Source organism: Somniosus microcephalus, chromosome 13 (genome assembly GCF_052327205.1).
Source record: "Somniosus microcephalus isolate GS21.2 chromosome 13, FLI_Smic_1.0, whole genome shotgun sequence".
Classification (NCBI taxonomy): Eukaryota; Metazoa; Chordata; class Chondrichthyes; order Squaliformes; family Somniosidae; genus Somniosus; species Somniosus microcephalus.
This window is the reverse complement of record NC_140999.1, coordinates 61,546,659-61,559,925: the sequence shown is the minus strand read 5'-3', so window position 1 is coordinate 61,559,925 and position 13,267 is coordinate 61,546,659. Positions and strand designations below refer to the sequence as shown.

At 52.5% G+C, this 13,267-nt stretch overlaps 1 protein-coding gene across 3 annotated transcripts in view; it reads right to left on the bottom strand.

The window, feature by feature from the left end:
• LOC147108365 (cyclic AMP-responsive element-binding protein 3-like protein 3) overlaps window positions 1–13,267 on the bottom strand; it is a 143,303-nt gene that overhangs the window by 100,983 nt on the left and 29,053 nt on the right. For 2 of the 3 annotated variants that reach the window (XM_086004966.1, XM_086004965.1), the window contains exon 2: window positions 4,787–4,933. The exons of the other annotated variant lie outside the window; for it this stretch is intronic. In XM_086004966.1, the coding sequence (XP_085861092.1) occupies window positions 4,787–4,933 (147 nt within the window). The remainder of the gene's footprint in view (window positions 1–4,786; window positions 4,934–13,267) is intronic. 3 annotated transcript variants of the gene reach the window in all.

Below are 13,267 nucleotides of genomic sequence, written 5' to 3'. Positions count from 1 at the left end.
CGCGGTTATGATGCTCTGTGTGGGGGTGATGCGGGGTTACGATGCTCTGTGAGGGGTGACCTGGTGTTATGATGCTCTGTGAGGGGCTGACCTGGGGTTACGATGCTCTGTATGTGGGTTGAACCGGGGTTACGATGCTCTGTGTGTGGGGGTGACCCACCGTTACGATGCTCTGTGTGGGGGTGATGCGGGGTTACGATGCTCTGTGAGGGGTGACCTGGGGTTATGATGCTCTGTGATGGGGTGACCTGAGGTTACGATGCTCTGTATGTGGGTTGAACCGGGGTTACGATGCTCTGTGTGGGGGTGACCTCTGGTTATGATGCTCTGTATTTGGGTTGACCCGGGGTTACGATGCTCTGTGTGGGGTGACCTGGGGTTACGATGCTCTGCGTAGGGTGACCCGGCTTATGGTGCTCTGTGTGTGGGCGTGACCCGGAGTTACAATACTCTGTGTGTGGGGGTGACCCGGGTTTACAATATTCTGTTTGGGGTTGACCCAGAGTTACGATGCTCTGTGTGGGGGTGACCTGGGGTTACAATGCTTTGTGTGGGGGATTACCTGGGTTTACGATGCTCTGTGTGTGGGGTGACATGAGGTTACGATGCTCTGTGTGGGGGTGGCCCGGCTTATGATGCTGTGTGTGTGTGGGTGATCTGTGGTTACGATGTTCTGTTTGGGGATGTCCCATAGTTACGATGCTCTTTGGGGTGACCTGGAGTTATGATGATCTGTGTGGAGTGACCCGGGTTACAATGCTCTGTGTGGTGACCCAGGGTTATGATGTTCTGTGTGGTGTGACTCGGGGTTATGATGCTCTGTGAGGGGGTGATCCGGGGTTACGATGGTCTGTGTGGGGTGACCTGAAGTTACGATGCTCTGTGTGTGGTGATGACCCAGAGTTATGATGCTCTGTGTGGGATGACCCGGGGTTACGATGCTCTGTGTGGGGTGTAACCCGGGGTTATGATGCTCAGTGTGGGTGTGACCCGGGGTTACAATGCTCTGTGTGTGGGGGTGACCCGCGGTTATGATGCTCTGTGTGGGGGTGATGCGGGGTTACGATGCTCTGTGAGGGGTGACCTGGGGTTATGATGCTCTGTGATGGGGTGACCTGAGGTTACGATGCTCTGTATGTGTGTTGAACCGGGGTTACGATGCTCTGTGTTGGGGTGACCTCTGGTTATGATGCTCTGTATTTGGGTTGACCTGGGGTTACGATGCTCTGTGTGGGGTGACCCGGGGTTACGATGCTCTGCGTTGGGTGACCCGGCTTATGATGCTCTGTGTGTGGGCGTGACCCGGAGTTACAATGCTCTGTGTGTGGGGGTGACCCGGGGTTACGATATTCTGTTTGGGGTTGACCCAGAGTTACGATGCTCTGTGTGGGGGTGACCTGGGGTTACGATGCTCTGTTTAGGGCTGACCCGGGGTTACGATGCTCTGTGTGGGGGTGACCCAGGGTTACAATGCTTTGTGTGGGGGATTACCTGGGTTTACGATGCTCTGTGTGTGGGGTGACATGGGGTTACGATGCTCTGTGTGGGGGTGACCCGGCTTATGATGCTGTGTTTGTGTGGGAGATCTGTGGTTACGATGTTCTGTTTGGGGATGTCCCATAGTTACGATGCTCTTTGGGTGACCTGGGGTTATGATGATCTGTGTGGAGTGACCCGGGTTACGATGCTCTGTGTTGTGACCCAGGGTTACGATGTTCTGTGGGGTGACCCAGGGTTACGATGCTCTGTGTCGGTGTGACCTGGTGTTACAATGTTCTGTGTGTGGTGACCAAGGGTTACAATGTTTTGTGTGGTGTGACCCGGGGTTACGATGTTCTGTGTGGAGTGACCCGGGTTACAATGCTCTGTGTGGTGACCCAGGGTTACGATGTTCTGTGTGGTGTGACTCGGGGTTATGATGCTCTGTGAGGGGGTGATCCGGGGTTACGATGGTCTGTGTGGGGTGACCCGAAGTTACAATGCTCTGTGTGTGGTGATGACCCAGAGTTATGATGCTCTGTGTGGGATGACCCGGGGTTACGATGCTCTGTGTGGGATGGCCCAGGGTTACGATGCTCTGTGTGGGATGACCCGGGGTTACGATGCTCTGTTTGGGAGGTGACCCGGGGTTATGATGCTCAGTGAGGGTGTGACCCGGGGTTACAATGCTCTATGTGTGGGGTTGACCCGTGGTTACGATGCTCTGTGTGGGGTGACCCGGGGTTACGATGCTCTGTGTAGGATGACCTGGAATTATGATGCTCTGTGTGTGAGAATGACCCGGGGTTACGATGCTCCTTTTGTGGGAGTGACCCAGTGTTACGATGTTCTGTTTGGGGGTGACCCAGAGTTAGGATGCTCTGTATGTGGGGGGTGACCTGGCATTACGATGCTCTGTTTTGGGGTGACCTGGGGTTACGATGCTCTGTTTGGGGGTGACCCAGAGTTACAATGCTCTGTGTGTGGGTGTGACCTGGGGTTACGATGCTCTGTGTGGGGGTGACCCGGGGTTACAATGTTTTGTGTGTGGGATGACCCAGGGTTACGATGCTCTGTATGTGGGGCTGACCTGGGATTACAATGCTCTGTTTTGGGGTGACCTGGGGTTACGATGCTCTATTTCGGGGTGACCCAGAGTTACAATGCTCTGTGTGTGGGGGTAACCTGGAGTTACGATGCTCTGTTTGGGGGTGACCCGGGGTTATGATGTTCTGTTCGAGGGTGACCCAGTGTTACGATGCTCTGTGTGTGGGTGTGACCTGGGGTTACGATGCTCTGTGTGTGGGGTGACATGGGGTTACGATGCTCTGTGTGGGGGTGACCCGGCTTATGATGCTGTGTGTGTGTGGGTGATCTGTGGTTACGATGTTCTGTTTGGGGATGACCCAGAGTTACGATGCTCTTTGGGGTGACCTGGGGTTATGATGATCTGTGTGGAGTGACCCGGGTTACGGTGCTCTGTGTTGTGACCCAGGGTTACGATGCTCTGTGGTGTGACCCGGGGTTACGGTTTTCTGTGTGGGGTGACCCAGGGTTATGATGCTCTGTGTGTGGTGATGACCCAGAGTTATGATGCTCTGTGTGGGATGACCCGGGGTTATGATGCTCTGTGTGGGGTGGGCCAGGGTTACGATGCTCTGTGTGGGATGACCCGGGATTATGATGCTCTGTTTGGGAGGTGACCCGGGGTTATGATGCTCAGTGTGGGTGTGACCCGGGGTTACAATGCTTTGTGTGTGGTGGTGACCCGCGGTTACGATGCTCTGTGTGGGGGTGATGCGGGGTTACGACGCTCTGTGAGGGGTGACCTGGGGTTATGATGCTCTGTGACGGGGTGACCTGGGGTTACAATGCTCTGTATGTGGGTTGAACCGGGGTTACGATGCTCTGTGTGGGGGTGATGCGGGGTTACGATGCTCTGTGAGGGGTGACCTGGTATTACGATGCTCTGTGAGGGGGTTATGATGCTCTGTATGTGGGTTGACCCGGGGTTACGATGCTCTGTGTGTGGTGACCCGGGGTTACGATGCTCTGTTTCGGGTGACCCGGCTTATGATGCTCTGTGTGTGGGCGTGACCCAGAGTTACAATGCTCTGTGGGTGGGGGTGACCCACAATTATGATGCTCTGTGTGTGGGGGTGACCCGGGGTTACGATGCTCTGTGTGTGGGAGTGACCCGGGGTTACGATATTCTGTTTGGGGTTGACCCAGTGTTACGATGCTCTGTGTGTGGGGGATGACCTGGGATTACGATGCTCTGTGTGTGGGGTGACATGGGGTTACGATGCTCTGTGTGGGTGTGACCCGGCTTATGATGCTCTGTGTGTGGGGGTGACCTGGGGTTACGATGCTCTGTGTGTGGGAGTGACCCGGGGTTACGATATTCTGTTTGAGGTTGACCCACTGTTACGATGCTCTGTGTGGGGGGGTGACCTGGGATTACGATGCTCTGTGTGGGTGTGACCTGGGTTTACGGTGCTCTATGTGTGGGGGTGACCTGGGTTTACGGTGCTCTATGTGTGGGGGTGACCTGGGGTTACGATGTTCTGTTTGGAGGTGACCCAGAGTTACGATGCTCTGTGTGGGGGTGACCTGGGGTTACAATGCTTTGTGTGGGGGATGACCTGGGGTTACGATGCTCTGTGTGTGGGGTGACATAAGGTTACGATGCTCTGTGTGGGGGTGACCTGGCTTATGATGCTCTGTGTGTGGGGGTGACCTGGGGTTACGATGTTCTGTTTGGGAGTGACCCAGAGTTACGATGCTCTGTGTTTGGGGTGAGCTGGGGTTATGATGCTCTGTTTGGGTTGACCCGGGGTTACGATTCTCTGTGTGTGGGGGTGACCTGGGGTTACGGTGCTCTGTGTGTGGGGGTGACCTGTGGTTACGATGTTCTGTTTGGGGATGACCCAGAGTTACGATGCTCTTTGGGGTGACCTGGGGTTATGATGCTCTGTGTGGAGTGACCCGGGGTTACGATGCTCTGTGGGGTGACCCAGGGTTACGATGCTCTGTGGGGTGACCCGGGGTTACGATGCTCTGTGTGGGGGTGACCTGGGGTTACGATATTCTGTGTGTGGTGACCCGGGGTTACGATGTTCTGTGTGGTGTGACCCAGGGTTACGATTTTCTGTGTGGGGTGACCCGGGGTTACGATGTTCTGTGTGGTGTGACCCGAGGTTACGATGTTCTGTGTGGTGTGACCCGGGGTTACGATGCTCTCTGTGGGGTGACCCAGGGTTCTGATGCTCTGTGTGGGGTGACCCGGGGTTACGATGCTCCTTACACTTGGCTGTGCCAGCCCCCAGTTTTCCGCACTCCCCCTGCTATCTGCGTGGAAGCCCTCGTGGCGCAGAATGCCATCCTGGTGGTCGAACAGAAGGTCCAGGAGCTCCACACTTTCCAGGTCATGGGGCAGGCCATCTGCCGGCGTCTAGAGAAGGAAAATACCGAAACTATAACCTCACATACAAGATGAGGGAATTGGGCTAAATATCAGCCCAGCAGAGTGGTTTATGCAGAGAGTCAATAAAACGGTTGAAAGTGGGAACTCACACAAGTAGAATCTTTAGAGTGTCGGTCGTGGCTCAGTGGTAGCACTCTCACCTCTGGGTCTGCCCTCTTAGCTGGTGTAAAAGATCCCATAGTACTATTTCGAAGAAGAGCAAGGGGGGGAGTTTTGGCCAATATTTATCCCTCAACCAGCATCACTAAAACAGATGATCTGGTCATTATCACATGGCTGTTTGTGGGAGCTTGCTGTGCGCAAATATGCTGTCGCGTTTTCCTACATTACAACAGTGACTACACTTCAAAAAGTACTTCATCAGCTGTAACGTGCTTTGGGACGTCCGGTGGTCGTGAAAGACGCCATAGAAATGCAAGACTTTCTTTCTGTAAATAAACTAGTACTGGCTGAGTACTGCTATGTGCTTATCTCTTCCAGCTCAGCTGGCTGTGAACCAGTATTGAGGCCCTCCAATGTCCTCAGGGTGTACTTATAACCAACGCCATTGAAGCAGCCCCAGGCATGAGTGAAGATCCAAAACGGGGGCTCTCCAAGTTTAGGGAAAGTGAATGACTAAAACCAACATTATCGCCCAGGAGGTAGGAGATAAATATTTCGATCTTTCTGTATACACACAGATCTCTCTCGATATATCACAATCTTTCTATATACACACAGATCTCTCTCAATATATCGCAATCTTTCTATATACACACAGATCTCTCTCGATATATCCCAATCTTTCTATATGCATATACAGATCTCTCTCGATATATCACTCTCTATCTGTGAGTCCATTGAAATCATGGGTATCACAATAATGTTGACACCTGCTATTTCTACTTCCTCCATATGTACCTATAATAAAATAACAATATTACATAAATGCCTGTTATTCGTGCTTGCTCCAGAGAGGGCGCCATAACCTCTCTCAGCCTGTTACAACAAACACAGCTTCCATTCCCCACATGGACAGATTGAAATCCAGGTTACGTAATGCTGCTGCTTAGCAGCAGTGTAATATCCTTCAGCTTACCACAAGCAATGCCACAGGAGAGCTACTAGTATTTTATGAACTTACACAGATGAAAAGTACTTTCACTTTCCTTTAGCAATAGGCGTTCCTTTCCGTTCAAAATGTGTTTTAGCTCCTTCCTATATTTGTACCACATATCAATTTCCTCTTCCACCTTTTTAGGTGAGTGCCTAATCTCCACTGGGCAGCCCAGGCAAGATCAGAAACTCACCCCATTGTATAGCATACCGACACTTACGTACATAGAATTACCTTACATAGAGTCTACAGTGCAGGAACAGGTCACTTTGCCCAACTGGTCAATGCCGGTGTTCAAACTCCACATGAGCCCCCTCCCATTCTAAATACCACTTCCCACCCGGCCCCCATATTTCTCTATTCCCTTCTCCCTCATGTGTGCATCGAGCCTCCCCTGAAACGTATCAATGCTGTCTGCTTCAACCACTCCACATAGCAGTGAGTTCCACATTCTCACCACTCTCTAGCCGGGCATGTGAAGAACGGTTATTTGGATCAAGTAACAAAGGTTAAGTCATTGCCGTCAATAAAGAAGGAATTGAGAGAGAAAAAGCAGAGACCAAACAAGGGTTAAAAATGACCAGCCTCGGGATAAACAGAATCGCTCATGGACTGCACACCATTGGATACAAGTTTATACAATTTATTCCAGCCAGCAAAATATTTATGTCTGGATTCATTGAGGAAATATTAACAATTCTCAAAGACCTCCGAATGTACTGACACTACCAGAGACCCACTACAGACTCCTGGGGACCCCCTGTAACTATTGGCACATTCCTGGCGACCCCTGCAAATATTGACACACTCCCGGAGATCCCTGCAAATATTGACACACTCCTGGGGACCCCCTGTAAATACTGACACATTCCCGGAGATCCCTGCAAATATTGACACACTCCTGGGGACCCCCTGTAAATACTGACACACTCCCGGAGATCCCTGCAAATATTGACACACTCCTGGGGACCCCCTGTAAATACTGACACACTCCCGGGGACCCCTGCAAATATTGACACACTCCCGGAGATCCCTGTAAATACTGATACACTCCTGGAGATCCCTGTAAATATTGACACACTCCCGGCGACACACTGTAAGTACTGACACACTCCCTGGGTCTCCCTGTAAATACTGACACACTCCCGGGGACCCATTGTAAATATTGACACATTCCCAGGGACCCCCTGTAAATACAGATACACTCCTGGGGACCCCCAGTAAATATGGACATACTCCCGGGGACCCACTGTAAATACGGATACACTCCGAGTGACCCCCCTGAAAATACGGATACACTCCTGGGGACCCCCTGTAAATATGGACATACTCCCAGGGAACCGTTGTAAATACGGATACACTGCTGTGGACCAACTGTAAATATGGACACACTCCCGAGGACCCCCTGTAAATGTGGACACACTCCCAGGGACCCCCTGTAAATATTGACACACTCCCGGGGACCCACTGTAAATACGGATACACTCCTGGGGACCCCCTATAAATATGAACACACTCCCGGAGACTCCCTGTAAATACAGATAAAACCCTGGGGACCCCTGTAAATATTGACAGACTCCCGGGGACGCCCTGTAAATACGGACACACTCCCAGGGACCCCCTGTAAGTACTGACACACACTCAAGGACACCCTGTAAATACTGACACACTCCCGGGGACTCCCTGTAAATATTGACACACTCCCAGGGATTCCCTGTAGATATGGACACACTCCAGGGGACCCGCTGTAAATGCTGACACACTCCCAGGGACCCCCTGTAAATATGGACACACACCCAGGGACCCCCTATAAATACTGACGTAATCCCAGGGACCCCCTGTAAATACAGATACACTCCTGGGGACATCCTATAAATACTGACACACTCCCGGGGACCCCCTATAAATACTGACACACTCCCGGAGACCCCCTGTAAATAGTGACGCACTCCCATGGACCCCCTGTAAATACGGACACAATCCTGGGGACCCCCTGTAATTACGGATGCACTCCTGGGGACCCCCTGTAAATCAGGACACACTCCCGGGGACCCCCTGTAAATATTGACACACTCCCGGGGACCCACTGTAAATACGGATACACTCCTGGGGACCCCCTATAAATATGAACACACTCCCGGAGACTCCCTGTAAATACAGATAAAACCCTGGGGACCCCTGTAAATATTGACAGACTCCCGGGGACGCCCTGTAAATACGGACACACTCCCAGGGACCCCCTGTAAGTACTGACACACACTCAAGGACACCCTGTAAATACTGACACACTCCCGGGGACTCCCTGTAAATATTGACACACTCCCAGGGATTCCCTGTAGATATGGACACACTCCAGGGGACCCGCTGTAAATGCTGACACACTCCCAGGGACCCCCTGTAAATATGGACACACACCCAGGGACCCCCTATAAATACTGACGTAATCCCAGGGACCCCCTGTAAATACAGATACACTCCTGGGGACATCCTATAAATACTGACACACTCCCGGGGACCCCCTATAAATACTGACACACTCCCGGAGACCCCCTGTAAATAGTGACGCACTCCCATGGACCCCCTGTAAATACGGACACAATCCTGGGGACCCCCTGTAATTACGGATGCACTCCTGGGGACCCCCTGTAAATCAGGACACACTCCCGGGGACTCGCTGTAAACACGGACACACTCCCAGGGACACCCTATAAATACTGACACACTCCAAGGGACCCCCTGTAAAAATCTGACACACTCCCGGGGACACCCTGTAAATACGGATACACTCCCGGGGACCCCTGTAAATATTGACACACTCCCAGGCACTCCCTGTAAATACGGACACACTCCTGGGGACTCCCTGTAAATACTGACACACTCCAGGGGACCCCCTGTAAATACAGACACACTCCCGGGGACACCCTGTAAATACGGACACAATCCTGGGGACTCCCTGTAATTACGGATACACTCCTGGGGACCCCCTGTAAATATGGACACACTCCCGGGGACTCCCTGTAAATATGGACACGCTCCCAGAGACCCCCTATAAATACTGACACACTCCCGGGGACCCCTGTAAATATTGACACACTCCCAGGCACTCCCTGTAAATACGGACACACTCCTGGGGACTCCCTGTAAATACTGACACACTCCAGGGGACCCCCTGTAAATACAGACACACTCCCGGGGACTCCCTGTAAATATGGACACGCTCCCAGAGACCCCCTATAAATACTGACACACTCCCGGGGACTCCCTGTAAATATTGACAAACTCCCAGAGACCCCCATGTAAATGCTGACACAATCCCGGAGATCCCCTGTAAATATGGACACAGTCCCAGAGACCCCCTGTAAATGCTGCCACACTCCCGGAGACCCCCCTGTAAATATTGACGCACTCCCAGGGACTCCCTGTAAATACTGACACATTCCCGGGGACCCCCTGTAAATACGGACACACTCCCGGGGACCCCCTGTAAATACGGACACACTCCCAGGGACCCCATGTAAATATTGACACACTCCCGGGGACTCCCTGCAAATACTGACACACTCCCTGAGACCCCCTGTAAATACTGACACACTCCCAGGGACTCTCTGTAAATACTGACACACTTCCGGAGACCCCCTGTAAATACTGACACACTCCCGGAGAACCGATATAAATATTGACGCTCTCCCATGGACCCCCTGTAAATACAGACACACTCCTGGGGACCCCCTGTAAACATGGGCACACTCCCGGGGACGCCCTGTAAATATGGACACACTCCCGGGGACACCCTGTAAATATGGACACAATCGCGGAGACACCCTGTAATTACGGACACACTCCAAGGGACACCCTGTAAATACTGACACACTCCCGGGGACACCCTGTAAATACGGACACACTCCCAGAGACCCCCTATAAATACTGACACAATCCCAGAGATCCCCTGTAAATATGGACACACTCCCAGAGACCCCCTATAAATACTGACACACTCCCAGAGACCCCCTGTAAATACTGACACACTCCCGGAGACCCCCTGTAAATATTGACGCACTCCCAGGGACTCCCTATAAATACTGACACACTCCCGGGGACCCCTGTAAATGCTGACACACTCCCAGGGACCCCCTGTAAATACGGATACACTCCTGGGGACCCGCTATAAATACTGACACACTCCCGGGGACCCCCTGTAAATACGGACACACTCTCGGGGAGCCCCTGTAAATACTGACACACTCCCAGAGACCCCTATAAATACGGACACACTCCCGGGGACCCCTGTAAATGCTGACACACTCCCAGGGACCCCCTGTAAGTACGGATACACTCCTGGGGACCCGCTATAAATACTGACACATTCCCGGGGACCCCCTGTAAATACTGACACACTCCCAGGGACCCCTGTAAATACAGACACACTCCCGGGGACCCCCTGTAAATACGGACACACTCCCGGGGACACCCTGTAAATACGGACACAATCCCGGAGACCCCCTGTAATTATGGATACACTCCTGGGGACCCCCTGTAAATATGGACACACTCCTGGGGACTCCCTGTAAACACGGACACACTCCCAGAGACCCCCTATAAATACTGACACACTCCCAGGGACCCCCTGTAAATATTGAGACACTCCCAGAGACCTCCATGTAAATACTGACACAATCCCGGAGGTACCCTATAATTATGGACACACTGGCAGAGACCCCCTGTAAATACTGACACACTCCCGGAGACCACCTGTAAATATTGTCGCACTCCCAGGGACTCCCTGTAAATACTGACACACTCCCGGGGACCCCCTGTAAATACGGACACACTCGCGGGGACCCCCTGTAAATACGGACACACTCCCAGGGACCCCCTGTAAATATTGACACACTCCTGGGGACTCTCTGCAGATATTGACACACTCCCTGAGACCCCCTGTAAATACAGACACACTCCCAGAGACCACCTGTAAATATGGACACACTCCCAGAGACCATCTGTAAATACTGACACACTGCCGGAGACCCCCTTTAAATACAGACACACTCACTGGGACCCCCTGTAATTACGGATACACTCCTGGAGACCCCCTGTAAATATGAACACTCTTCCTGGGACTCCCGGTAAATACGGATACATCCCTGGGGAACCCTGTAAATATTGACACACTCCTAGCGACCCCTAGGAATATTGACACACTCCTGGGGATCCCCTGTAAAGACGGACACACTCCCGGGGACCCCCTGTAGTTACGGATACACTCCTGGAGACACTCTGTAAATATGGACACACTCCCGGGGACTCCCTGTAAATACAGACACACAATGCCGGGGACTCCCTGCAAATATTGACACACTCCCTGAGACCCCCTGTAAATACGGATATCCCCCGGGAAACACCTGTAAATATTGAAACACTCCTGGGGACCCCCTGTAAATATTGACACACTCCCAAGCGCCATCTGTAAATACTGACACACTCCCGGAGACCCCCTGTAAATATTGACACACTCCTGGGGACTCCCTGTAAATACGGTTACACCCCTGGGGACCCCATGTAAATATTGAAACACTCCCAGGGACACCCTGTAAATACGGATACACTCCCGGGGACCCCCTGTAAATATTGACACACTCCAGGGGACTCCCTGTAAATACTGACACACCCTCGGGGACACCCTGTAAATACGGACACACTCCTGGGGACCCCCTGTAAATACTCACACACTCCAGGGGACCCCCTGTAAATACTGACACACCCTCGGGGACACCCTGTAAATACGGACACAATCCTGGGGACCCCCTGTAATTACAGATACACTCCTGGGGACCCCCTGTAAATATTGACACACTCCCGGGGACTCCCTGTAAATATGGACATACTCCCAGAGACCCCCTATAAATACTGACACACTCCCGGGGACACCCTGTAAATAGTGACACACTCCCAGAGACCCCCATGGAAATACTGACACAATCCCGGAGATGCCCTGTACATATGGACACACTCCCAGAGACCCCCTGTAAATACTGACACACTCCCGGAGAACCGCTGTAAATATTGACGCTCTCCCATGGACCCCCTGTAAATACAGACACACTCCTGGGGACCCCCTGTAAATACGGACACACTCCCGGGGACCCTCTGAAATTACGGATAAACACCTGGCGACCCCCTGTAAATATGGACACACTCCCGGGGACCCCCAGTAACTATGGACACACTCCCGGGGATTCCCTGTAAATAGGGACACACTCCCAGGGACTCCCTATAAATACTGACACACTCCCGGGTACCCCCTGTAAATACGGACACATTCCCAGGGACCCCCTGTAAATAATGATACAATCCCGGGGACCCCCAGTAACTATGGACACACTCCCGGGGACTCCCTGTAAATACGGACACACTCCCAGGGACTCCCTATAAATACTGACACACTCCCGGGTACCCCCTGTAAATACGGACACATTCCCGGGGACCCCCTGTAAATATTGACACACTCCCGGGGACTCCCTGTAAATATGGACACACTCCCAGAGACCCCCTATAAATACTGACACACACCCGGGGACACCCTGTAAATATTGACACACCCCCAGAGACCCCCATGTAAATACTGACACAATCCCGGAAATGCCCTGTACATATGGACACACTCCCAGAGACCCCCTGTAAATACTGACACACTCCCGGAGAACCGCTGTAAATATTGACGCTCTCCCATGGACCCCCTGTAAATACAGACACACTCCTGGGGACCCCCTGTAAATATGGACACACTCCCGCGGACCCTCTGAAATTACGGATAAACACCTGGAGAACCCCTGTAAATATTGACACACTCCCGGGGACCCCCAGTAACTATGGACACACTCCCGGGGACTCCCTGTAAATACAGACACACTCCCAGCGACTCCCTATAAATACTGACACACTCCCGGGTACCCCCTGTAAATACGGACACATTCCCGGGGTCCCCCTGTAAATGTTGACACACTCCCGGGGACTCCCTGTAAATACTGACACACTCCCGGAGACTCCCTGTAAATATGGACACACTCCCAGAGTCCCTCTGTAAATACTGACACACTACCGGAGACCCCCCTGTAAATAGAGACACACGCCCAGGGACCCCCTGGAATTACGGATACACTCCTGGAGACCCCCTGTAAATATAGACACACTCCCGGGGACTCCCTGTA